Raw genomic sequence first — 27,729 nt, forward strand, 5'->3', positions numbered from 1 at the left:
GAAAACCCAACCTTTCGCCGGGTCTGTCAACACGGATCTTCCCAAAAGTTAAGCTGGACACTGAGTTAGTTACATGGTCCTTGTGCTGTGCAGATGTATCAGAGAATTCACACTTCCTTGGGTGGATTCTTGAATGGGCAAATACTGGCCTATCACATCCTTCATCTTCCTCTTTTCTTCTTGCTGACATGCATGTCCTGAGTCCGCGGTCCATTGTAAGAAGTCAGGGGAAAGTAGGTGGAAAGACAGGGAAGAAAATGGTAACCTCACACGAATTGTGATGGAAAACCTAGTCCCAAATTCAAGATTAAACCCATTTGGAACAATGGTCCAGGTCTGGAGATGGAACACATGAAAACTTGAGCCCAGAACATGTTCCCCCTGTCCAGGTGGGAGGAGGTACAGAGTGGAAGCTGATGCTCATGGCTCTGTCCCATTCCTGCTCAGCCATCTAGCGGGACTCGAACAGTGCAGCGTTCATGGAAGGGGGGTTTTGAGGGGAGGCTGCTGTACAATAGATTTGAGGTGGATTCCTTGTCCATCAGTGTCAGAGGGGATGATCTGGCCTCTGACGAGGAAGTTCAGGAGGCAACATCTGCATCTGAAGTGAAAAAAGCGGCCCCCAGAAAACTGTGAATCCCGAATAGCAGAAGGATGGCAAGGTGGGCCGTTGAGACCATCACTCTATACGAAGCGTTTTCACTGTACTATTAAGGGGCAAAAGAAGAACAGTGCAGAGCGGCCAAGCTTGATCCACAATCTGCTGAAACGGGTTTAGTGTCTGAATTAATAACTTGTCAGAGGAGTTCCACTGGAAGAGCAGGGGCAGAGACCGAATCTGATCAAGGAAAAAAAAACCCTCTGCAAAATGGCCAAAAATGTTTCCTCGATACAAATCCAGCTGTAGAGCGTCTCTGTCAAACACTCTGGAAAGAGGCAGAATCCAGAACTGGGGTTTGATCTCATTAGTTAGCAGGAAGGTTTATTCAACAAAGCAGGGAACCGGTGTGATGTGTTAACCCAGTGCCCCGTCTGAAAAGTAAAGCCACTTAACTCGCTCCTAGCGCTGCGGGATTAGTGCAGTTATTCTTAGCAGAAGTGACGTTCGCAATAACCGTAGTCTATTAACATATTTAAAAACTAGTCCCTGCCCATGCTATGAGATACATAAGGAACCTCTCTGTACTATGCAATGCTGCTGACTCACGTTCGCCCTAAAGCAGTTACTGTTTAATTAAGACAAGGGGCCAGATTCTTATTAATCCTAAGGCCCCTTTACTTTGATCTGGCCATATAAAGAGGCCTTAAAGTGAACATAACTGTAATTTACACTCACTTTAAGACCTCTTTACAGCAGTGTAAAGGAGCCTAGGTGTCAATAAAAAGCAGTCTCTTTCTATTTTAATTACATCTGAAAACTACATTAAAAGAACATCAAGGTTGCAAAGTCAAGCACTCAGAGGTTAGGATACGCCAGTATTAAGGTTGCCCGTGCAACCTTAATTCAGCCCCTACATGTGCATATGATACAGTCTTTAACTACAGGAACTCCTCACTTAAAGTCATCCGGTTAACGTTGTTTCGATGTTAAGTTGCTGATCAATTAGGGAACATGCTCGTTTAAAGTTGTGAAATGCTCCCTTCTAAGTCATTTGGCAGCCGCCTGTTTTGTCCGCTGCTTGCAGGAAGAGCAGCCCGTTGCAGCTAGCTGGTGGGTGGTTGGAACCAGGGTGGACCAGCAGCTTCCCATCAGCTCCCTCTATCAGCTCCCCAGTCCCCTAAGTTCCCTGTACAGCAGCTGTCCCTCCCCCCACTGCCATGTGCTGCTCCTGCCCTCTGCCTTGGAGCTGCTCCCAGAGACTCCTGCTTGCTATACGGGGGGAAGGGGGAAGAGAGGGGCTGTCAGGGTGTCTCCCCCTCCCCCCGCTCCTGCACCCTGCTTACCCCATCTTCCATAAAGCAGGGGGGACACAGGAGGGAGGAAGGGAGCTTCTAGGCAGTAGCTGCGGTCTCAGGTCTCAGCAAGCTGATTTAATTAACAAGGCAGTGTACTTAAGCCTGGGGTCAGCTACTTAAAGGGGAAATGCGCATTTTTTCTCTCACACACAGGGTGTCAAGTATCAGAGGGGTAGCCGTGTTAGTCTGAATCTGTAAAAAGCAACAGAGGGTCCTGTGGCACCTTTAAGACTAACAGAAGTATTGGGAGCATAAGCTTTCGTGGGTAAGAACCTCACTTCTTCTGATGCAAGTAATGGAAATTTCCAGAGGCAGGTATAAATCAGTATGGAGATAAGGAGGTTAGTTCAATCAGGGAGGGTGAGGTGCTCTGCTAGCAGTTGAGGTGTGAATACCAAGGGTGGAGAAACTGCTTCTGTAGTTGGATAGCCATTCACAGTCTTTGTTTAATCCTGATCTGATGGTGTCAAATTTGCAAATGAACTGGAGTTCAGCAGTTTCTCTTTGGAGTCTGGTCCTGAAGTTTTTTTGCTGTAAGATAGCTACCTTTACATCTGCTATTGTGTGGCCAGGGAGGTTGAAGTGTTCTCCTACAGGTTTTTGTATATTGCCATTCCTGATATCTGACTTGTGTCCATTTATCCTCTTGCGTAGTGACTGTCCAGTTTGGCCGACGTACATAGCAGAGGGGCATTGCTGGCACATGATGGCATATATAACATTGGTGGACGTGCAGGTGAATGAGCCGGTGATGTTGTAGCTGATCTGGTTAGGTCCTGTGATGGTGTTGCTGGTGTAGATATGTGGGCAGAGTTGGCATCGAGGTTTGTTGCATGGGTTGGTTCCTGAGTTAGAGTTGTTATGGTGCGGTGCGTGGTTGCTGGTGAGAATATGCTTAAGGTTGGCGGGTTGTCTGTGGGCGAGGACTGGCCTGCCTCCCAAGGTCTGTGAAAGTGAGGGATCTTTGTCCAGGATGGGTTGTAGATCACTGATGATGCGTTGGAGAGGTTTAAGCTGAGGACTGTAGGTGATGGCCAGTGGAGTTCTGTTGGTTTCTTTTTTGGGCCTGTCTTGTAGCAGGAGGCTTCTGGGTACACGTCTGGCTCTGTTGATTTGTTTCTTTATTTCCTTGTGTGGGTATCGTAGTTTTGAGAATGCTTGGTGAAGATCTTGTAGGTGTTGGTCTCTGTCTGAGGGGTTGGAGCAGATGCGGTTGTACCTCAGCGCTTGGCTGTAGACGATGGATCGTGTGGTGTGTCCGGGGTGGAAGCTGGAGGCATGAAGGTAGGCATAACAGTCAGTGGGTTTTCGGTATAGGGTGGTGTTAACGTGGCCATCGCTTATTTGTACTGTGGTGTCTAGGAAGTGGACCTCCCGTGTAGATTGGTCCAGGCTGAGGTTGATGGTGGGGTGGAAGCTGTTGAAATCATGGTGGAATTCTTCCAGGGTCTCCTTCCCATGGGTCCAGATGATGAAGCGTAGGTAGAGAAGGGGCGTGAGAGGACGAGAGCTGAGGAAGCGTTGTTCCAGGTCAGCCATAAAAATGTTGGCATATTGTGGGGCCATGCGGGTGCCCATAGCGGTGCCACTGGTCTGGAGGTATATATTGTCACCAAATTTGAAATAATTGTGCGTGAGGATAAAGTCACAGAGCTCAGCAACAAGCTGTGCTGTGTCATCATCAGGGATACTGTTCCTGACAGCTTGTATTCCATCTGTGTGTGGGATGTTTGTGTAGAGAGCCTCCACATCCATGGTGGCTAGTATGGTGTTTTCTGGGAGGTCACCAATGCATTGTAGTTTTCTCAGGAAATCAGTGGTGTCACGGAGATAGCTGGGAGTGCTGGTGGCGTAGGGTCTGAGTAGGGAGTCCACATATCCAGACAGTCCTTCAGTGAGAGTGCCAATGCCCGAGATGATGGGGCGTCCAGGATTTCCAGGTTTGTGGATCTTGGGTAGTAGATAGAATAACCCCGGTCGGGGCTCTAAGGGTATGTTGATTTGTTCCTGTGTTAGTGTTGGGAGTGTCCTGAGTAGATGGTGCAGTTTCCTAGTGTATTCCTCAGTGGGATCTGAGGAAAGTGGCCTGTAGAATTTGGTATTGGAGAGTTTTCTGGCAGCCTCCTTCTGGTAGTCAGACCTGTTCATGATGACAACAGCACCTCCTTTATCAGCCTCTTTGATGATAATGTCAGGGTGGTTTCTGAGGCTGTGGATGGCATTGCGTTCTGCACGACTTAGGTTATGAGGCAAGCGATGTTGTTTTCCCACAATTTCTGCCTGTGCACGTTGGCGGAAGCATTCTATGTATAGGGGGTGTGTGTCTCTGTCTGCCCTCCCTCCTTTCCACTGCCTTGTAGAGTGTTGTGAGAATTAACCCTTGAGGGCTCAGTCAATTGCTAGTTCATTTAGCGGTAAGGCATTCCCTGGGAAATATCCCACCCTCTGACTCCTCCACCTCAACCAAGCTTCACAATCCTCATCACTGTGTACAGGACTGGCTCCAGGCACCAGCTTGCCAAGAACCCTGGAGCCAGCCCTGACTGTGTACCAGTATTAAATTGTTTGTTTAAAACTTATACTGTGTGTGTGTGTGTGTGTGTGTGTATATATATATATATATATATATATATATATATATATATATAGTCTTTTGTCTGGTGAAAAAAATTTCCCTGGAACCTAACCCCCTCATTTACATTAATTCTTATGGGGAAATTGGATTCGCTTAACATCGTTTCGCTTAAAGTCGCATTTTTCAGGAACATAACTACAACGTTATGTGAGGAGTTCCTGTACATGATCACATTCAAAGGCACATCCCTGACACCAGGGTGACCCCCTGCCAAATTCCAAGCCCCTGCTCCAAAGCATGGAGGCGCTAGAGGTTCTCAATCAAATGATTGTGAGAATTTTTTGAACGTGGGCAAAACGCTGTATTTTTGCCCCCAATCTCATTCTCAGAGCAGCTGGACTGTTCTTGCTGAAACTTTCCCCAATATATTTCAGACTAAACTCTTAAAAGTTTGGCAAAGTTATAAGCAATTAGAAACAGGGTCTTCTAATGGGAAGTGTCGGATAACCTTAACTAATGTGTTATTAGTGGCGTTTCCTAGAAAAGGAAGCGTGGGGTTATAGCGGAGATTCGGGACTGGGGATGAAGAGGGGAGGAGGCTTATTTCCATCTCTACCGCTGACCTGCTGAGGTGACCTTGGGCAAATCACATGAGCTTTCTGTGCCTCAGTTTCCCCAGCAGCAAAATGAAGGTAGTAAGACAATTACAGAGTGACGGAACAAACAACAGCCGAGGGAGAGCAAGATTGGGATGTGTGGGAAAGAAAGAAAGGATGTGTTTGCAGCTGAGGTTTGCAAAGAACAGGAGACGTGTTCTTCATGGCAGAAACTGCAGAGGAGAGGGCCCTTGGGCCTACAGGGAGGAGACTGTGTGGAGGGACAGAGGAGGCCAGTGCTGACTGACAGTGGGAGCCAAAGGGCACTGGAGAGACAAGATAGGCAAGAGCAAGCCCATGAGGCAGGTTTTGAAACCAGGAAGGCAATTTCAGTCTGGCTCCTGAAATGGATGAGAAGCCGGTGGAGCTGGAAGAGGACTGGGGTGACGCATTCATGCTTCTGTACATGTGAGAAGGCAGGGAGCAGCATTGTGCACACACTGAAGTCTGGAGGGCTGGGACTTCAGCAGGCAATAGGAGAGGTAGACACCTAGCCAGTGAATTATTCTTCCTAATGTCCATTTATAATGAGTGAGTGAGATGCAGGAAACGTTCAGCAGGAACGGCAATTACTTCTTGCTTCTGCTCAACACCACCACTTACCGTATTGCCTGTCTTGTCTTTTCTCGTGCTTCAGTGCTTCATTCAGAAAAAGAATTCCACGATGCAGCAAAGCGGAACGACATAGCCAGGATGCAAGAGCTCATCAGGACAAGGGTTAACGTCAAAGCCAAAAACAATGTAGGTGCCTTTTGCTTTCTAGCTGCAGAGGGGACCCTCGGAGCTGCAGCCAGTTAACATCCAAACTGTGTCTCCAGACACAAAAGAACGTTACTCTCCTCATTAGTTGCTCCTCTGGGCAAAGCGTAAAAGCACCAACCCAGGGCCAAGTAGTCAATGGTAGAGCACATTCTTCAATGCATTGAAATCCAGAGAGTTGCACCCTGTATCAAAGTTGCTGCCCCAGCGCGACCCCTCCTGGCTGGATGTGGCATTGCAGCATCTTTGCCTCAGTTTCCCCCGCTGTCCTTTGGCCTACTGCAGCCATAGCAGTGTCCTAGCTCTCCGGCCACAGCACTTTGCAAAGAACGGCCCCTTCTGGGGCCACAGAGTCCTTCACCGAAGTCTAACACACGTAAACAGAACCAAACCTTTAGCCTGGCTGGGCTCAGTTGACAGCCATCTTGTCACAGACGTGCTGCTGCTGCTCTGTGCCAACCGCCTGTCTAGCTACAGGCTTCTGTGCCTTGGTGAACCCCGTGGGCACAGGGGCTGGCACACTCCCCCCTCACTCAAGGGTTCAGGCTCACCCCCTGGAGTAGCCTGTCTGCTCCTCTCAGCCTTGTTCAGGCTGCTTCCCAGAGAGAGGAAACTCTCCACTCCGCCTCACTTCACATCTTGGTCTCCCCCCTGCCAACTGGGATCACCCAGTTTTTCATGGTGGGGAAAAAACCAGTTCCCCTCTCACCCAGCTGGGCTTTATCTCTAATTAGGCCTGGCCCATCCTCCAGGAGCACCCAGCCTGGTTAATTGGCCTCTTGGGCCCATATTAACCCTTTCACGGCATGTATGGCGCAAACACCCCACGGCACACGGCCTAAAAGGATTTGAAAGCTGTAAACACTGTGGAATGAGAGGAGTTGATTAGGGTGATTCTGAGGGGCTATAACTAAAAATGACGTTGAGTCTCAGGAGGTTTACTACTAGTGAAGGTCGCTTCAGTCTCCCTGGTTGACGATGCACAGAGTATGTTACAGCTACAAAGACAGGCTTTGATCCCACACTCCTCACGCACTCAGAACTCCCCCTGCACTGGTCAGCAGAGCTGTGGGAAATTTGGGTGCACAAGGAATTCAGACTTGTGGCCATACTTAAAGATTTGTTCCATCCATCCCTCTATTCAGGTGCTGCCATAGCTCTCCTCAGTGCAGAATCTGAGCACCTTGTTCTTTGGACGGTACCACTCCTTTTATGGGTGGGCTTTTCCAATATGTGCCCAGGCCCCCATTCCAGAGCACGAGAACCCATTGTACTCACTCACTGGATGGGGCTCTGCATGAACAAATGGGTCCCTCCCAAATATTTACAGAAATGCTTTGGAAAATTATCCCTGAAGCCCATAGGTTGAGATTGTCCCTAACTTTGTTTCCCTTCAGAGAGATCTCATGCATTTACCATTAGTCCTACTTGAATCATAGAATATCGGGGTTCGAAGGGACCTTAGGAGGTCATCTAGTCCAACCCCCTGCTCAAAGCAGGACCAATCCCCAGACACATTTTTGCCCTAGATCCCTAAATGGCCCCCTTGAGGATTGAACTCACAACCCTGGGTTTACCAGACCAATGCTCAAACCACTCCCCCCCTGCTTACTTCCAATTCACTCTTGTTTTCAAAACAAAGACTTAGATTCCTCACACTATAGAGCTATATTGGCCCAAAGACCCTAGTGGCTCGATCCTACAGTCCTTGCATTGCAATGGGAGCTTTGCCTGCATTTAGATTCCAGGGTCTGGCCCTGAACCTGCAAAATCCCAGGTGTCCACTTGCCCTTCGTCCTCGGTTTCATTACAGTACCGTATGGTGCAAGATGCATTGTGGTGAGTGAATACGCACTGTGGGTGAAATCCTGGCCCCTTGGAGGCAATAGGAGTTTTGCCATTGACTCCGCTGCAGTGGGATTTCACCCTGTGCTTGTATCCACCTTCCCTTTCCCTTTCCTCCTTTCCAGACAGACAGGACTGCTCTGCACTGGGCCGCTGGAGCTGGGAACGAGCAAGCCGTGCGGCTGCTGCTGGAGCACGAAGTCCCGGTGGACGACAAAGACAGTGTATGAGTGTGACTCTCCTTTGCAGCCTGTTGCAGGTTGTCTGCAGAGGTTGGGGCCGGGGGATTTGTCCTACATTTAATGTAGTGCTGGGAGAAGGCAAGGGATCAGCAGCCCTGGAGGCAGCAGGGGCATCAGCCATGCAAGCTTCCTTCTGACTGTGTCTCAAAGCACTAGGGGTGAGAAGGTCATTCAGGGGCCATGAAATCCTTCACCTCTCTGCTGAGGCTGTGAACCAGGCTGCATGGGAGGACCAGCTCAGTTGGTGGTTTATGGGACTCGTCTGCTAGATAGCGAATGGAGCCCAGCAAACCAAGCCAGCAGATGGGAACAACTTTCTGCCAGTGGATATGAGATGCCAGCCTAGAGGCAAAAGGCTGCTTAGCAGTCGCTGATGCAGCTCGCACCCAGAGCCGGGGTGCTGGTGAGGAGACAGGGAGCTGGGCCAGAAAGTGGGGAAACACTGAAACATTTTATTTATTTATTTTTTATCGCCATTCAAATTTCCTTTGACATTCTGAAGACCGATGACCCGCTGCAATGTTTGGGGGAGCGGGCGGGGCAGGGAAGGGCTATCACAGGAAGGGTGGAAATGGCTCTGTTTCCTTTGGCACAGTTTGGAATGAACGCACTCCTCCTCTCTGCTTGGTTTGGCCATCTGCGCGTTCTTCAGATCCTCGTGAACGCCGGTGCCAAGATCAACTGTGTCAATAAGGTGAGGCAGCTTCCTCCTGCGTCCTGACGCCAGCTATTCATTGCCAGTAGGTGACAGGGAGAGAGAGAGGCGAGGGGGAATTTCAAACTAGTCTCCTGTGTGTAATTACAGCGGGGAAAACCTGGGAGTGCTGAGAAAGCAGGAACTAGGAAATGCCTAGAAAACCTGACCCTTGTAAGCACTGCGGGGCTGTCTGCACAGAGGAAACTGTTACATAGAAACATAGAATATCAGGGTTGGAAGGGACCTCAGGAGGTCATCTAGTCCAACCCCCTGCTCAAAGCAGGACCAATCCCCAGACTAATTTTTGCCCCAGGTCCCTAAATGGCCCCCTCAAGGATTGAACTCTCAACTCTGGGTTTAGCAGGCCAATGCTCAAACCACTGAGCTATCCCTCCCCCTTTTGAGCGTCCGCACAGAGCGTGGTACTTGTACCCATACCAGTGTCTTCTGAAGCATCTGTCTCATAGTTCTGGTGGCATTACTCCTCTTACATGATTCCATTGCTCTCCGTGGGTGTTCGGATCTTATAGTTCATTTTTGTAATATTAGAAGAAGAATATATCCATGGGCTTAAATCGAGCTACAGCCCTTCCTCCCTGCCATGGGCAATAAACTCCTCCAGATCTCTCAGCGGTCGAATATGTGTAGCAAACCCAGGGGAATATGACAGTCCGTATTCTGTGCTGTATCACTGCTTTTGAGAGAAGTGATCGCGTGTCGTATCGCTGCTGCCGCATTTCCCCATACCCAGACTCAAGCCAGCTGTGTACATGACATTCCTGCTGAAGGAAGGTCACTTCCCAGAGGAGTGTTATAAAATGAATTCATGCTACATTATGTCACGGTTATGGTGTTTGCACACTCTGGCTGCTCTGGTAATGAGGGTGTGACACGCAGGAACGTCTGTAAGAGGTCGAGTTACAAACATCTGGAGAATGGAGGTTGTTCGTAACTCTGAAATGTTCCTAACTCTGAACAAAACATTATAACTGTTCTTTCAAAAGTTTACAACTGAACATTGACTTAATACAGCTTTGAAGCTTTACTATGCAGAAGAAAAATGCTGCTTTCCTTTTAATTTTTTTAGTAGTTTACATTTAACACTTCCGGTTCCAAAGGAGGTGTGTGGTTGACTGGTCAGTTCGTAACTCTGGCGTTCGTAACTCTGGCGTTCATAACTCTGAGGTTCTACTGTACTAATAAATCAGCAGTAGGTCTGTTTAAAAATCAACCTCCGTTGGGCCAGAGCACATCAGTTCTTAGAAATAGTGAGCAGCCATCTACAGCACAAGCTGACCTAGGTGCCAGATGGGTTTTCTAACAGGAACAAGCTCAGTGGTTCTCAGACTGGGGCCGCTGCTTGTGTAGGGAAAGCCCCTGGTAGGCCGGGCCAGTTTGTTTACCTGCCGGGTCCGCAGGTTCGGCGAATCCCGGCTCCCACTGGCCGTGGTTCGCTGCTCCAGGCCAATGGGGGCTGCGGGAAGCGGCTCGGGACAAGGGATTTGCTGGCCGCCGCTTCCCGCAGCCCCCATTGGCCTGGAGCAGCGAACCACGGCCAGTGGGAGCTGCGATCGGCCGAACCTGCGGACCCGGCAGGTAAACAAACCGGCCCTGCCCGCCAGGGGCTTTCCCTACACAAGGGGCGGCCCCAGTTTCAGAACTACTGAACAAGCTGTTTTAAAAAAAAAAAATCAAACAATTTAGCTGCTGATTCAGTAAACAAGTATGGTTTCTTCCCTCTGCAGAATGGCAGGAACCTGCTGCACTGTGCAGCTCAGAGAGGTCACATCAAGGTGATGGAGTTCATTATGGAGGACCTGGAGGACGTGCATGTGGATAAGACAGACAAGGTAGCAAGATGCTGGACCACTTTCAGTTTCCTAGGGCCTGATCTTGCTCCATTGGCATTAATGGGAACATTCCCATGGACTTCAACAGGAGCAGGATCAAGTCCTCGGGGCCAGATTTTGTGCTCAGATGCACACAGAGGGCAAATCTGGGTTGCGGCTTTAAGAAGAACAAAGCAGGGTTGACTCCTTGTTCACACCCAGATTCTTGATACCTTTACTCATGTTAAATAGCACCTCGCTTTAACAATACTGTACAGCTAGTAAAGTCAATGACACCACTCATGGAGTAAGGTGCTAGTCAACATGGGCAAGTGTGGCCTAGTAAACAGGACACTTGACTGTTACTGAGAAGACCAGGCTTCAATTCCCAGATCTGCCACTAGTTTGTTGGGTGACCCTGGGCAAGTCACTTCCCTCTCTGAGCCTCAGTTTCCTCATCTGTAAAATGAGGATAATGCTACTGACCTCATTTGTGAAGTGCTTGGAGATCTATGGATGAAAAGTGCTATGTAGGAGCTAGGGATTATTAATATTAAGGGTATCACACTCCAACCTCTGGTTCTCAAGCAAAGGCCTGCAGCAGGAGGTGAATCTTCCATCCCATCTCCATGGTGATTTGACTCTGGCTCCAGTCAGTAGAGAATTCTACAGCCAAGGGTCCTCAGCTAACGCCCTCTCTCCCACGCTAGTCCCTTGGAGTTTCAATCCAGGTTCCATTAATTGAAGCCTGCTCCCCTAACATAGCTGATGCAGTGGGGACTGGGTAATAGTTTCCTTTTCTTATTATTATATCTCCCACAGGTTTTTTACTGATTGATTGCTGCCGATGCGTTCAAGCGGCAGGCCTCTTTTTCAATCTGTTAATAAAGAAAGCACTTGCATTCACAAGGCAGAACTCCAGCCCCACATTCTGCCCTCCTGCACGCAGAACCCTCACTGATGTCAAGAGCAGCCCTTTCTTCCCCTGCCACACACTTCCTGCAGTGATCCATTCCCTTTGCTGCTCGGAAAAAGTGGGTCGAACATGCAAATTACCTTTAGCCGAAACCTTTATTAAAATAAATGACTCACCAGATAACTGATGCTGCAGATCGTTTTCCTTTTCTCTTTTTTAAACTGTAGTTTCCTGGTGCTAAACCTTTTACTTTCCCCTCTTCCTGTAAAATAAATACTGAGATTAACTTGCCATTTTATTGTGCCAGATGAAACCAAAGTACACCAAACTGTTCGTTCCCGGGGGTGGTTCAGATCAGCTTGTTTCTATAGGATCACCTCCAAATTTAAAACAAAAAATGTTTTGCTCTTGGTGGTTTATATTATTACCTTTAAAGTACAGCACTAATACCTGGGGGTTGAAATACAACCAGCCTGTCAGGATGTGAGTATTCACAAAGACATTATTTTGGGGCCTTTAGCAAAAATCATGGTGTTTGTGCTTTCCCAGTTTTCCCCATTTCTTCTTTCTTTCTTTTTTCTTTTACCTAAAGATGGACAAGACGGCGTTTCATCTGGCGGCAGAGCACGGGAGGTTAGAAGTGGTGGAGTTCTTGATTGGGTCAGGTTGTAGTCACAGTGTTAAAGACAAGGTATGGAAAGCAAAAACCGTTAAACAGGGCCATAGAAATGTAACCAGGGACTAGATGGTTCGAGGGACTGTTAATGGGATACGGAGCTGGGGGGCTGACTGAAATCTAGCGCAGGTGGGTTGTGAGCATAAGCTCATCAGCTGGTCGCACAGTGGTCTGCAGTGTCTTGCCAAGGAAATTTTCCCCCATCTGTTTGCCCTCCAAGTACACCACCGTAGTGGGGCAAGGGCAGGGGTGACACTCTTCCCTGAACTTTCTGGATGTCATAACTCTAAGGTACATTGCGATGAAGCTGCAACCTGACTCTACCAGAAAAAGCCGTCCCATTGGCTTGTCGCGGGTAGATGGTAGGCCCCTAGTGGGGAGAAGGACACTGGGATTTCTATCCTTGGGCCCAGACTGAGAGGACAGACGAAAGGATCATCAGTTCAGTCATCTAGATCAAGGAACGTACGTGCTCCTACCATTTGCTGAACATTAGGGGTGCTCCTATATTATGGTGATGGGAGATGTCTCAGTAACTAGACAGATAAAGGAGACAGAAGACATTTGCCCCATTCAGAGAAGGTCCATGAGACCCATGCGCCATCGCTCTGTAGTGTGAAATCTGAGGCATTACTTACACTACAGTGATAACAAGATCCTACAGCAATGTGGGACTGATACATGTGTTCCATAACAGTAATAATTAACATCACCTAGGATATATATTTGGGGATCTGGGAGAAGCATATTATTGTTACAAAGTAACGTTCAATGTATATTAAAAAGAACAGGAGTACCTGTGGCACCTTAGAGACTAACAAATTTATTTGAGCATACGCTTTCGTGGGCTACAGCCCACTTCATCAGACGCATAGAATGGAACATATAGTGAGGAGATATATATACATACAGAGAACAGTCTCCTAGACCTCCCTTTGATGTACTAAAGCATCTTTATCAGAATTTGATCTTTTTTTTCTTAAATGATGATTAACACATAAGACACTGACTACAGGATTTGCGATCAGACTAAATCACCCTAAATATTGGTTTGCAGAGAGTTGCTTTGTCTGAGTACTCGATCATGCAGTTTATTTACACACAAAGCAATGTTTATTTGCAGGAAAAGAACACAGCCCTACATTTAGCTGCTAAAAATGGGCACCCCACGGTGCTGCAGAAGATTGTAGAAATTGGACTGGACCTAGAAGAAAAGAACATGGTGAGTGCAAAACAAACCAGACCAGAGCGTCCCTTTCATCCTTAGAGGTGATCTCCCACACCAGCTGATTTAACCAACCCTACTGGCCAGGACTGATGGGGACTGTATCTAGAACAAGTTTATGTAGCTATCTGGTTTTATTTAAAATGCACTGATCCAAAGTGCTGGGCATGTATACAGAATATCGGTGAAAGACAAAATACCTGTTGGAACCAACAGCCAAGACCAAAATCCCTCATTGTGACACTTGTTTATCTTCTCACCCCTGCATATTCGGGATGCCTAAACAGCTAATGAATTTTATTTTAAAATAAATCTTGCTGAAACAATGTTGCCTTAGTCACTGAACAAATCACCCTTCTATCTGAGATCTTTCTCTCTACAGCTGAACAACGGAAGAGTCTGTGATTGGAATATAGTTAAGGCTTTCTGGTTTTTTGAGGTTTATGCATTTCATTTTGGGTGTTTATTTTCTTAGCAATTTTTGATTTTTATGTAATATCCAAAAATCAGGGGAGATTCAGGGCTTTCTCTTTGTATATATAGTGTAATGAGTAATCTCTTTGTAATGTTCCCTAGTGCAATGACATAGTACTGTTTCAAACAGCACTATGTTAAAGCATGTTAGGGAACCTTTAGTGCACGCCAGCAGGGTCTACATGGACTAATTAATGTGCAACACATTAGGGTGCTTCAGAAATCATGCTCCCATAGTCCGCGTTACTGCTCCATGTAGACAAGCCCTTAGCTACAAGGATAGGGTTACCATACGTTCGGATTTTCCCGGACATGTCCGGCTTTTTGGTCCTCAAATCCCCGTCCGGGGGGAATTGCCAAAAAGCCGAACATGTCCGGGAAAATGCCGGCATCCCTGCCCCAGTCCCCTGCTTACCTGAGCGGTTCCGGCAGACTGGGAGCTGCAGGCGGATTCCCCGCTGCGGCGGCGGCTGCTGCTGCTCCCCCCAGACACCTCAGCTCTGTGTAGCTGAAGAGCCGAGCTGCCCGAGCGCTACTGGCTTTACGGTTTGCCGGGCAGCCCCCAGACCTCCAGACCCGCTGCACCCCCGGCCGGGCGCTTCCCCAGCGCAGCCGGAGCCTGGGAGGGGAAGCGCCCGGCCGGGGGCACAGGGTCTGGAGGTCTGGGGGCTGCCCGGCAAATCGTGAAGCCGGTAGCGCTCGGGCAGCTGTTTCGCGTGGCTGGGAGGGAGGAGGGGGAATGTGGGGCGCTCAGGGGAGGGGGTGGAGTTGGGGCGGGGACTTTGGGGAAGGGGCGGAGTTGGGGATGGGGCGGGGAAGGGATGGGGCCAGGGCCCCGTGGAGTGTCCTCTTTTTTAAAACCTTAAATATGGTAACCCTATACAAGGAAGCATTTCTGCTCTTTATTGGATAAACAAAAACAAAAAAGAAATCAGTATTGGGGGCATTTTGTCAGTTAAAACCTAAAATCAGAAGACCTAAACATAGTTAAAACCCTGGATAGCAAATACTGGCTCAGTAAAGTCCTTAGCAATTGCAGGGCACACTACTAGTTAAGTTTATCAGGGTTCCTCTTATATCCTATTTAACGCTCTCTTTGCAGAGTAAATAAGATTCTGGTAAGGTGACATTTGATACTCCCTGGGATTTGATACTCCCTGGGAGTATATGTTTTAATTATTTTATTATAGTGTGTTCTTGTTGATGCACAAAAATATCTTTAAATCACATTAAGATTGTGACCTTAATTAATCAAAGCTAGTAAATTACAGGGTTAGGCATGGAGTCCTTTTCAACTCACTCTTTTGTGCCTAGGTAGAATTGCACTAGCTAGTATATGTGGGTAAAATCACTTTGCTTGCAGACCCTGGGGCAGATGGGTTAAAGAACAGTGTATTAGATACGACAGATCAGAACATTCAGAGTCCCAAGCTGCACGCAAAACTCCCACTGCAGTCTGTACGGAGTGAGGCCTTCACTCTATTGTTAGCGTGTGTGTGTTAATGTCCTTCCTTTTCCTAACTGTAGTCTGGAGTGAGAATGAATCCCTGGTCCTTAGAACCATGATTTTAACATATCAGTGATTCGGAAGACGAGCTGCCAAAGAAGACCAAGTTAATGAATGGACTCTCCTACCGCACAGCTGTGGCTTGTCCTTCCCTATGAAACAGAGAGTGACACTTGCTTTATTAAAGGCTCTCATAGCCTAAACTAGCATGCCCATGTCAAGCTTGTTCTGCTGTGTTTCCAGGAAGGTCTGACTGCTCTGCACTTGGCTGTGGAGGGAGGCCACTACGACTGCGTGAAACTCCTCTTAGAAGCTGGTTGTGACGTTAATGCCCAAACCCAGGTGAGCAGGAACGGTCTGAAGATTATTCTGTCTCTGAGCACTTCACGTTTGTGCTACTTGTAGCAACTGTGTGGCTGGCACAGCCGCAATGCACACGCAGGGCTCATCTCCATTCACCTTCTGGAATGCGTCTTCGGTTAATAAAGTATCAGTGCAGAGTGGAAAAGCCATTTGCCCAAAGGCTAGGCCTCAAACACTTGAATGTGAGCCGCTTTGCCCAGAAGGTCCCGGCGCAGGCTGTTGCCATTATGGTATTTTGTCTACACGTACCCTGGAATTTGTAGTAAGGTCTCACTTTCAGTCCCAGCTTTGGTGGGTCATTGGCTGCCTGTTATTCTGTCACCAAACACAGACTGACTTGTTCGCTACAGTGGACACCCTGCCTCCACAGGAATGCTCTTAGCCCTGGTCTACATTACGAGTTCAGGTCGAATTAGCAGCGTTAGATCGATTTAACCCTGCCCCCGCCAAACGACGAAGCCATTTTTGTTGACTTGAAGGACTCTTAAAATCAATTTCTGTACTCCTCCCTGATGAGGGGATTAGCGCTGAAATCGACATCGCTGGGTCAAATTTGGGGCAGTGTGTGGTAATCTGCCTTCTCAAGGGACAGTGCAGCTGGGAACCAGCCAACAGATGAGGCACTTCTTCAGTGCCAGGCCAAAGGGAGCAAGCAAGCCATCTTTTTGTCATGTAAAGTCTGGCCCAGGGTGGGAGAATTGTTCACCACCAATTAAACTGAAGTTCCCTTCATGGGGATGGAATCTAAGGCCTGGTCTACACTGGGAGGGGTGGGGGTGGGGGGATCAACCTAAGATACGCAACTTCAGCTACGAGAATAGCATAGCTGAAGTCGACGTATCTTAGTTCGACTTACCTCCCGTCCTCACAGCGCGGGATCGACGGCCGCCACTCCCCCGTCGACTCGGCTTCCGCCTCTCGCCGCGGTGGAGTTCTGCAGTCCATGGCAGAGCGATCGGGGATTGATTTATCGCATCTACACTAGACGCGATAAATCCATCCCCAATAGATCGATCACTACCCACCGATCTGGCGGGTAGTGAAGACATACCCTAATAGTGCTGTAGCATCAGGCTGATTGAACAGGTATCGTCTTCCCTCTGAAAACATGTACTGTCTGAGAGAAGGGGACAGCCCATCAGGACAGAGAGATATGAGACTATTACAGGGGAAAAACAACACCCAGCGAAAGATCATTAGGGGTTTCTGAAGGATAAGGGGGCAATTGGGAGATGGCGAAACTCATCTGAATTTTGTATCTTAGAGAAGATTCCCTCTGAACGGGTCAGTCCTGCATGCCTTGTACCTCCCAAATTCCTGATTTCACTGCAGGGCATGAGCAATCGAGGCCATTCAACCAAATAGTTGCATTCCCATGTGAAAGTGGTTATGGCTTTGGTTGTGGAGCTAGCCAGTTGAAATCTATCATCCTAGTATTGTCGTGTCCTTAACTGTGTGCACTGATTTCCTCCCTTGCTCCCCAGAGGAAGGAATGCAGGGAGAACTCTTGGGGTGGCCTCTAAAACAACTGGGATCACTGGGAAGCAGAATGAGCAGAGGCCCCGCTGGAAATACGTCCTTTGGCTTGATAAAAGGTCCCGACTAATATCGGCCGTGTTGCTGTCTTTCTCAGAAAGCGATGACCTGCCTTCATTATGCAGCTCTCCATGGCTATGAAGACATGGCCAGGGTCCTTATTGATGCAGGAATCTACATAGATGCAGTTAATCATGTAAGTCATATTAAATGGCTTTAATCATTGATGAACAGATAGTGCCAAATTCCAGCTTTCTTTCGGCTTGGCAAAAAAATACAGGGCTCAATTCAACACTGCAAAAGTAAGTATTGCTGCGAGCCTGTATTGTGGCTAATCACAGCACTCCATTCAGCCAAGGCAAGATTTGTGTGGGGGAGAACATGTCCTCTGATCCTGGGCCCTGCCTGAGAATGCCCCTTGGCAGCTCAGTTATGGAGTGCTTACCATATGGAGGGTCCATTCATGTCGGGGAGCTAGAACTGGGTAGAAAACTGCTCCCTCAGGCCACCCCGAGTCTGTGTGCATCTGTGCCTAGACTATCGCCAGCCATTGTCAGGAGAGCTGGGTTCCAAGAAAGCAGAGTTCAATTGCTGGTTGTGTTTCATATGACAACAGTAGCTGCAAGCTTGTTCCCATGGACTTCAGCAGGAAGAAGGCTAAGCCTCGCCGTACATCATTCCCTTGTAGAACCTGGAACAATCCTGGCTGCGGTTTATACGTTAAGCCAAAGGCTGCATGAATGGAAGTTAAGTTTCAGAAGTAGCCATTGTGTTCTGGCCAAGGTGCCCTTGCTGTTAGGAACCAGGACGTATCTGGCCCAGTGGGCAAAACAGGCATCCAGGTCAGAGAATGGAAGTGGGGGTAAGAGCCAGAGTCAACTGCCAAGTCCCAGAGCTAGGGGGTTGAGCCAGAGTCAGGACCAGTAATCAAAGGTAAGGATCGGAGCTGGGGTCAGATACCAAATGCCAGAGCCAAGGGTTGAGCCAGAAGTCAGAGCAAGGGGGCAGAGCCAGGATTGGTAGCCAGTGGTCAGGAGCAAGGTGAAAGGGCAGGAATTGGAGAGTGACAAGGATCAGACACGGAGCAGGAGCAAGGCGGGAGCTAGGAGTGAGGAGCAGGTCAGGAACAGGGCTGGATCAGGATTGCAGGAGGCAGGCAAGAGCAGGGGCCAACGTCTGCACAGCTGCTCAGACAGCCCACATGGCTCACTTCCTGGCGTAGGTAGTGGGTATGAGCCAATCGGGCAGCTGCAGGCCTTGGGGGCTCTGATTGACTTTCCAGGTTTAACAAGATGGTGCTTTGCCCATCTCCCTTAGTGCTGACAAATGAGTGTCAGCAAGCCATGGCCCCCACAGCCCCAGGATGTAGACCTGCATCCTTGGATCCTTACATTGTGTGTGAGCTAGACACCCCAATGCCTTTTCCCCCTCATATGCAAGTAATGCACCTTCTTCCCGCAGCAAAATGCATCAGCTGTGCACATTGCAGTGCTGCAGAACTTCCCAGCCATCGTTAAACTCCTCATCGACACAGAGTGCAACCTGGACATCCCGGATAACGTAAGGCTGGGAACCCTTCCATCTCTGAGCCGTGAACCACATTAACCGAGGTTTTAAATCAGCCAGTTCTGAGCAGGGGTGGGGGAAAGAACAACGCTTTTAAATGTGGAAAACGTGGACGTTCAGCTCCTGAAACATGAAAATGGCTGAATTGTTCACATTTTCCAAGCAAATGCAGGGCCCGACCCCGCAAGTGCTCTCTGTGCGTGGAATTCCTGTTGAGTTCTTTGGGTGCTTGATACACAAAGTTTGCCGATTCAGCCCCTCACCTCTGAGCTGTACACAAAGAGAGAGAATTTCAGCACAGAAGGATATTTTGAGACAGTTAAGAATGACTGAAAATGGGGGGTAAGGATGGATTTGGTTGGCTCTCAGTCAAAATTGTGGTCTCACTAATGACGAGTCTGTAACACAAAAAGATCTGTATAACCTAGCATTTGATTTTAGTTATTATTCATTCTACTCTTGCAGTTATCTCAATGCACGCTTGCTTGCTTCATGCCTGCATCAAATTGCCACATTATTTTGTTTGGTTTCTTTTACATTTCCTGGGATTTTCCAGAAGTCCTTGAGTATGAAAGAAAAAAATCACAACAGTGGTATCCATATTGACCTGCGGCCTTATGTGCCATAGAATGTAATGACTATTGGCTCTGGCTCCAGTTGGCCAAGGTGTTTTGTTGCTGCTGTGGTCATTGCCTATGGACGGCACTTAGAGCAGATTCTCCATTTCCTGGGCATCTCTGCTTGATTCACAGGGTTTAAAAAATTTCCTTCCAATAGTCCCAAAGGTGCTTTGTATAATACAACAAGTTCATCCATCTTTAGGCTGAAATATGTACCATCGAGGACTTCCTAGTGCTGGTACCAGACCAGGCCATTGTTATTTCTGAATGGCTCTAGCAGTTCACTGTGGGCCCATTCCAGTTGATGGGAGAGTTACATTGACATTGAATGGGCATGAGGGAGAACAGAACGTGCTCCCCTGTACACACTTAGCATTGTCTCGCAGTAGAATCATAGACTATTAGGGTTGGAAGAGACCTCAGGAGGTCATCTAGTCCAATCCCCTGCTCAAAGCAGGACCAACCCCAACTAAATCATCCTAGCCAGGGCTTTGTCAAGCTGGGCCTTAAAACCTCTAAGGATGGAGATTCCACCACCTCCCTAGGTAACCCATTCCAGTGCTTCACCACCCTCCTAGTGAAATAGTGTTTCCTAATATCCAACCTAGACCACTCCCACTGCAACTTGAGACCATTGCTTCTTGTTCTGTCATGAATTGTTATAAATGGCCATATTTCTTCCCATCATTCCTGGCCAGCATTTCCTCCTAGGTATTTCATCTTGCTTCTGCTTTCTTTTTACACAGAGGCAGCAGACACCACTCCATATTGCTGCAGAACACGGGAGACAAGACATAGCTGAGATGATTCTCATAGCAGGAGTTAACTTGAAGTTAATTGATAAGGTAAACATCCTTAGGGATGGGATAGATGCATGGGGATTTGGAGGAAAGACGTGTTTTGTTTGATCTCAGCCCATGAGTAAAACTGACAGTGTTATTAACATACAAACATTTTCAAGGAATAAACAGTTAAAATAATGCTTTTTTATTGCGGGGGTAGGGTGTGTTCAATTTTGAAGGGGATGTGAATGATTCTTAGAAAAGTACAGGGTAGTTCACTCTTTGCTATGCAAAGTTCTCAGACCCGACTCCTGCTACTGTAGGGTGACCAGATGTCTTGTTTTGAAAGGGACAGTCCCATGTTTTTGGACTTTTTCTTATATAGGCGCCTATTACCCCCCACCCCTGTCCCGTTTTTTCACAGTTGCTATCTAGTGACCCTATGCTACTGCCATATATTTTCACTTATACTAACTGAACAGTGTTATTCTGTAGCGATCATAAATAACAAATTATAGGGATTATAGTGCAAAGAAACATTTTAATGGGTAAAAAAATAAAAGATCCAGTGTGTGTAGATCTTAAATACCCAGCATTCAGTGCTCTGCTTGCTGGGGAGAAAAAAGAAACCCCAGAACTCCAATTAACTAAAAGAATTTTAAGAGCACCAGGCAAATTCTGTTCTTTGTTCTGAGAGTGTAGTTGGGCATATTTGCATATGTGGGGGGAAAACTCAAGAGCATTCAGCCACAGGTTAGTATCAGAGCTACAATTCACTATGAAGTTAAACAGCAGCACGTTTTATAAACAAAAACCAAATCCAATGACTTAGCCTTTGGTACTGAACCAAAATAAATGTTTGTTGTTGCCACCATCTGGCAGCTCTTGGAAGTAGAGCAGTGGCTCTCAACCTTTCCAGACTACTGTACCCCTTTCAGGAGTCTGATTTGTCTTGTGTACCCCCAAACTTAAAAACTACTTGCTTCCAAAACCAGACATAAAAATACAAAAGTGTCACAGCTCACTAGTACTGAAACATTGCTGACTTTCTCATTTTTACCATAGAATTATAAAATAAATCAATTGGAATATAAATAGTGTACTTACATTTCAGTGTATAGTAGATAGAGCAGTGTAAACAAGTCATTGTCTGTATGAAATTTGAATTTGTACTGACTTCGCTAGTGCTTTTTATGCAGCCTGTTGTAAAACTAGGCAAATATCTAGATGAGTTGATGCACCCCCTGGATGACCTCTGCGTCCCCCCAGGAGTACACGTACTCCTGGGTGAGAACCACTGAACAAGAGGAAGACACTGCACAGGGAAAACGTGCTTGCTAAATTGAGGACATTTTATCCCCAGTACAAAGTGAGAACTCTTCATTACCAAAAAGCCAATCCCAACACAGAATTCCTCTCCTGGTATGCTACATTTATTTCTGATAACTGATAGACAGATGATATGTATTCCAGTCCCATTCCTCTCTATCTATGCACAGTTCATACAATATACTGGTCATACATTAATAGTCAAACTGACCTGTGTCGGTTTCTAGGAGATGGTTTCTGTTCATACACGTACTGCAGAAATTTGTGGGATTACACGGATCAGTTCAGATTCATACACCTCGGTGAATCTGTTGGACAAAGGGCCGTAGTTCGTCTCAGACTTAACATGTAGTACTGAGTTGTGCCCTCGGAGACACGGGTGCAAGCGTTCGGTACTCCGTGAATGTCTGTAAAGTGCTTTGAAGCCCCCTGTTTTCTAAGTGGTGAGATCAGAGACATTTAGGGCCAAGTTGTGGTTGCTCCTGCCTGATGCAGTGGGGGGAGGGCACGCAGAGAGGGCATGGTTGCTGTCGTAGAGAGGCATAGGGAACCTGGTTCTGGGCAGGGCACAAGGCAATTAGCAAAGCTACCACACTCCCAGAGCAGAAGAGAAGGCGAGCAGTGAGTGGCATTCAGCATCTAAAGGGACAGATGACTGGCTGGGTTGGGAGAGTGGCTAGAACCTGCCCCATGCACTTAGTGCTCAGTGGTGCAGCATGTGCCATTTTGAGACTCCCTCTAGCACCCCCTGCAGGCACTAGGCTTGCAATGCACCCAAATCCACCTTGCCTATATCAATGATTGCTGATCCCCTTAATTTGGCTTCTGTAAACCCTGCTCCTGTAACAACAGGTAAAAATAATTATGCTTTAATCTCTTAAAGAGCTGGGAATAAAGTAATGGCGGATCACATTTGTCTATCACCAGTAGTAATTGGGGTGTTTCAGCTCCCACATATGATGGAAGATCCATAATCACTGCAGATGGATGAAATGGAAGGATGGTCCAATGGTTAAGGTGCTGGCCTAGGACCTGGGTTCAAGTCCCAGCTCCACCCCAGACTTCTTCTGTATCCTCTTAGACGTCACTTTAGTCTTTCTGGGCCTCAGTTTCCCATCTGTAAACTGGGGATAATAGCATAATCCCTACCACAAAGGTACATTAAAGACTGGGAGGTGCTCAAAGACTATGATGACGGGGGGAGGGGTCAGATTAGTCTCTAAAATAGAGAAATGGCGAATATACATTTTGGACACAATTGTTCTTTTTTTTTTTTTTCCTTCTTAATTTCAGCAAGGAAAAACATCCCTGGATGTAGCTGCCCGGGGTAACCATATCAACTTGGCGGACATGATTATCAAAGCGGATCGGTTTTACAAATGGGAGAAGGTAGGCAGCATACACTGAGCCGAGTATCCTTAAAAACATCCTTTATATGAGACAGTTCTCTGTGCTTATCGGTACGAGGGGAAGAGAAATGCAGACGATCCCACGGCAAAGAGCTCTCTGTTTTCATCGTCCACTTAAAAAACCAACAACAAAGCAGCCCACAACTGTACCACAGACTTTGCTTATTAATATAGGAGTCCCTGCTGTTAAATATCCTGGCTGCATTGGGAGGAAGGGAGGCCGGATTTTCACAGATATTTAGTTACCTAAACATCAGTGGGAGTTTATAAAGCACTTAAGCAGGTTATGCGTCTAGCCCCCATTGAAAGTCAAAGGGAGTTAGACACTGTCACAACTCCAGTCAAGCGCCCCCTCTTGGCCACTCACCAGACTGCTGTGAGGGGATCCCACCAGTGAATCCCCCCGATGTTTTAAGCCTCTGGAGTCTGAATAGATCCCAGGCGCTGTTCCTATCTTGGGGTCCCTAGGCACGCTCTCGGGATCATCTACCCAGCAGCCCCTCCTAAGAGCCGAGACCTCACAGTCCAACTGCTTAGTCTCTGGAACCAATGCTGACCCCCAAGATATGCTTATAGCGTAACACCTTCTCCCAAAACTCCTGCTGCGTGAGTATTCTGGCTCTAGTTTACTGCTCGCAGGGACATGTGCTAGGTGTAGCAGATAACGTACAGACACTCTGCACAGGATCCTAACACATTATTGCTCTTTCTTTAATAGCACGAGGCACACACAGTTCTAAAAAAAATAAATCCTACCAGGAATGTCCTGGAGTCTCCAGGAATTAAAGATGAATCTTCAATTAAAGATTGTCATGTGATGAAACCTCCAAAATTACATCCAACCAAAATCGGCAAACCTAGCACCTTCTTGCCTCAGTTTCCCCACCACTCCAAAGTCTTCTGGGAGATGGGGTCATCCAGTGTCTTCCTGTTGCAGCGTATGGCTTGGGTTCAGAAACACAGAGCCTTCTCCCGCACCTCACTTCTCCCTTGGCCAGTCTGTCACCTTCCTTCTACCTGCCCAAAACTTCCTGTCTCTCTCTCTGTGAGTCTCCCCTCCACCCCCCATGAGTTATAACTGCCTGCTTTGTCAGCCCTGTCTCCAAGCTGGAGAATTTCAGCTCTCCCCACTCCCCTGCTTTCTTCAGACCAGAGGAGGAAGTATCTTCTCCCAACTCAAACAAACCCATTGGCTCAAGGTGCTTCACTCTGAGTAGACCATAGCTGAGTTCTAATGGCCCAGCATTGTCCCTGGTCTGGGAGGTAGGCTTATCAGAATGGTAGATACACACCGACAGAGGGGCATTCTTGATACCGCAGCTTTCATAGCAACACGGTATTATCAGCCAGAGTTCTTCAGTTGTAAATAGGTTCCCCAGATCACCATCCCAAGCACCTAACCTGTTTAGGCCTTCTTGGAGGATGGTCTTGCAGTGAAGGCCTAGAGCCAGGCTATCGGATTCTATTCCAGGCCCTTAGACAGGCTGCCTGTGTGGCCTTGGGCAGTCATTTACCCTCTCCATTTCCTCATACTACTTGCCTACATCGCAGGTGGTTGAGAGCTTTCTCTCATGTTACTGAAGCATGTTATTCAAGAGCGTCAGACAGAAGGCTCTGTAGAAATGCAAATTGTTACCTACATGGGCTTCTGTAGCCAGGATGCCATTAACAAGATGTATTTAATTGGGCCAGGATGAAAAGGACAGTTAGTAAAACAGAAACGTGCTATGTCAGAATGAACTTAAACTGCCCCAGTGGCAAGGCTGGGGGATATTACAGACCGGCCATTACAAACAAAAGCACGGTAGGTCTATTACTGGAAGAGCCCATGGGCGTTACTAGGGATTATGCTACTGCTGCTGCTAACAATCCAGTGTTAGTTTCCTGTTGTCATCAGAACGTCAGAAAGTGGAACATGATAGCCTATGATCGGGTAATGCGAACAGAGGGCATAGCTCATTGTTCAGGATTGTGATGTTTTGGGGGGGTGTTTTTTCTCTCAACCTAAAAGAAATGTGAAGCCTCGCACTGAAACTCCTATTTTACCATCGTAGGACAATCTCAGCAGTGACTCCGACTCCTGGGTGGCAAAACACTTAACCTTTAAACAAGATCACAGGCTGGAAACGCAGCACATTCGCTCAGTGATGTGGAGATTAGCTACTAAATACCTCAAACCCAACGAATGGAAGAAGCTTGCACATTACTGGAAATTCACTGATGCACATATCAGAGCCATTGAGCAGCAGTGGGCAGGTATAAATCAGATGGCGTCTCATTTACGCCAAGCATTTCCATCCTTTTCCTTTAATCTATATATTGCCAGTAGATAATTCTCCAGCAGTGGCACTGGGCCACATGCTAAGGAAGCCACCTGGTTCAGATGGAGCAGCCACAAGATTGCGTTTGAAATGCTTTATAAAATAAATAGGAAAAATGTGTCCTCACCTGAAAATGGCTAGTAGGAAAATCCACAGCTCCTAAACAAGGGGTCTGCTGCCTCTCCCTGGCTGCTATAGAGAAACCCCAAGCCTAGGAGGTCTTGTCCCTAAAGGGAAACTTGATTGCTGTAACTGACAAAGCGAGACAGGTCTGAACACCTTCCTACTGAGTGGGCATTTTCAGGCAAGCGGATAAACGTTCCTTATTCTTCTGCACAGGGAGACCACGGACTTTAACCAGTGAGATTTTATTACCAGTGCCCTGGTCTTATGGGGAACTAACTTCCACCAAAGACCCTGGCCCCACTGGGCCGGTTTGCCCTTCGCTTGCCCCTCTGGCAATTAGGAGCAAATCTAGAGAAGAGCATTTGGAGGGCCACCAAAGAGAAACTCAGGACCATACACCTGCCCTCCTGGGGAACAGGCAGTGCTTTCCCCTTTTGGCTCAGCGCAGAGCACCATGGGGGTAGTTAGAAGGGTATGTCAGGACAGCCTGCATTCTGAGCTTGGAAAGATCCCTGTTTGCAAATCACAGCTCTAAGTGGAAGCATGGAAGAGCCCAAAGAGTCATAAGTTTGCATGAAACATCCTCTGCCAAATTCAGTCATTTACTTGCAGGTGGCTTTCAGAAAACTTCCAGTTCAAGGACCTGGGTTGCCATAACTGAGTTACATGAAGCCCCCCCGCCCCCTTTTTTTTTTTTTTTGGCAGCCTATTCCATTAAATCTTTGATCTTACTTTGGATGTGGTACCAAGGCTTTTAAGATTTCTTGTTGAAGTCAGTACTTGGTCCTGCTAGTGAAGGCAGGGGGCTGGACTCAATGACCTTTCAGGGTCCCTTCCAGTTCTAGGAGATATAATACAATGTAATATATGGAGATATCCTACCTCGTGTGAGTGCAGGCAGCTGCGAGTCCAGATGGTTTAAGAAGTTGGAGTTGCTGTTTAAAGAGCAGGTTTAATTTCCATATCAGATTGCTTCAATTAAAAAAAAAAAAAAAAAAAAAAAAAGTGTGGCTGGGCAGCAAATAGGGCCAAATTTACCCTCACATCCATTCGCTCAATTCCCACCACAGTTGAAGGGAGTTCCGCATGTATCAAGTCAGAATTTGATGCAGTCTACGGACACCATACAGAGTGAAATACAGTTTCATCCATGTATCATTCTTACCAGGTACTAAAAGCTACAGGGAGCATGGCCACAGAATGTTGCTTATTTGGCTTCATGGTGTGATCATGGCAGGAGAAAATCCAATCAAAGGACTATACGAAGGCCTGGTGGGGATTTGTAGAAGAGACTTAGCAGGTAATAATCCATCACTTTCCTCTTAATACAAATTTAGCACCATTTGAATTAACCTTTTAATACTTTATTTAATTTCTGTAGCTGTTGCATAATGTGAGTATATCCAGTCCTTTTTCTAAATACAGAGTCTTAAACTATTAACAGCCTCAAACTCCTCTAGTACCTAGGAGGTTGTCTTTTCCCCCTTGTTTTATGGAGTACACACATTTACACATACTGCTGGGCCATTTCTCCTGCCGCTTTGTACCTCCCATTCATCAGAATCCTTTACTAGAGCAAAAATACCCACACCCAGACATGTAGAACCTCCTTTGTTAAGTAACTAGGATTAAAAAAACCAGACCGAGTAGACACCCCTCAGAGTAAAATAAAAAAAATTTAAAAAAAATCAGCACTGATGTCAAGCTGCTACTCAGCACAAAGGTTCAAGTGATATTTTTCATTCCGCTTCCCCTAATGGGTGAGAGGAAAAACACCTATGATGTTTGTTTTACAGAAAGTATTAGGAAAAAGGCCAATGCAGAATCCACTTCTCCAAGGAAGTGTACAGCAATGTAACGACTGAAGGGGAAATGACTGTACGATGCTGCCTCCGCTGACTTTTTCCTAGAACTACAGTGATTGAACCTGAAGCATTGAACTATTCACCAAAAAGTGGCCATAAAACTTTTAAGGGCTTCTTGTCATGACAAGTGGCACTTCTGCTGCTTCCACTTGAGATCAGGTAAACTACGAGACACATCAGCACATGCTAATAATTTTAAAACATCTTTATACAAGTGTGGGGTTTATTTGCGGTTTCATAGATGCTGGTGACTATAATACAAGCTAAGTGAAAAGTCTCATTTGTGATACTGTGACTACGTTTCAATCAGGACTCTGATATTTTCTTACTGTAATTTGTTTACATCTCGTTTTTTGTATGTATCATTTTTTTTAATTGTCTTTTGTAAGTTACAAAGGGGAGAACCTTTCTATTTAACATGTAGTAAGATGTGTTCTTTACCCAAACATCTTCAG

At 47.0% G+C, this 27,729-nt stretch overlaps 1 protein-coding gene across 1 annotated transcript; it reads left to right on the top strand.

Moving 5' to 3' along the window:
* The first annotated feature begins 5,841 nt into the window (after positions 1-5,841).
* ANKDD1A (ankyrin repeat and death domain containing 1A) lies at positions 5,842-27,267 on the top strand. Its single transcript, XM_065412484.1, has 14 exons — positions 5,842-5,932; positions 7,921-8,063; positions 8,629-8,727; positions 10,476-10,580; positions 12,068-12,166; positions 13,275-13,373; positions 15,601-15,699; positions 17,354-17,452; positions 18,718-18,816; positions 20,189-20,287; positions 22,847-22,942; positions 25,017-25,218; positions 26,578-26,709; positions 27,206-27,267. Exons 3-14 carry the CDS (start codon positions 8,635-8,637, stop codon positions 27,265-27,267), a joined length of 1,284 nt encoding a protein of 427 aa, XP_065268556.1. The 5' UTR covers positions 5,842-5,932; positions 7,921-8,063; positions 8,629-8,634.
* Positions 27,268-27,729: the final 462 nt, after the last annotated feature.

This window comes from Emys orbicularis, chromosome 10 (assembly GCF_028017835.1).
Source record: "Emys orbicularis isolate rEmyOrb1 chromosome 10, rEmyOrb1.hap1, whole genome shotgun sequence".
NCBI classification, from domain to species: domain Eukaryota; kingdom Metazoa; phylum Chordata; order Testudines; family Emydidae; genus Emys; species Emys orbicularis.

Excerpts from the sequence above, each read along its gene's own strand:
- ANKDD1A (XM_065412484.1), top strand. The coding sequence starts at position 8,635 with ATGAACGCACTCCTCCTCTCTGCTTGGTTTGGCCATCTGCGCGTTCTT. Across the intron at positions 13,374-15,600 it reads ACCTAGAAGAAAAGAACATG|GAAGGTCTGACTGCTCTGCA; the intron begins GTGAGTGCAAAA and ends CTGTGTTTCCAG. Across the intron at positions 17,453-18,717 it reads ACATAGATGCAGTTAATCAT|CAAAATGCATCAGCTGTGCA; the intron begins GTAAGTCATATT and ends TTCTTCCCGCAG.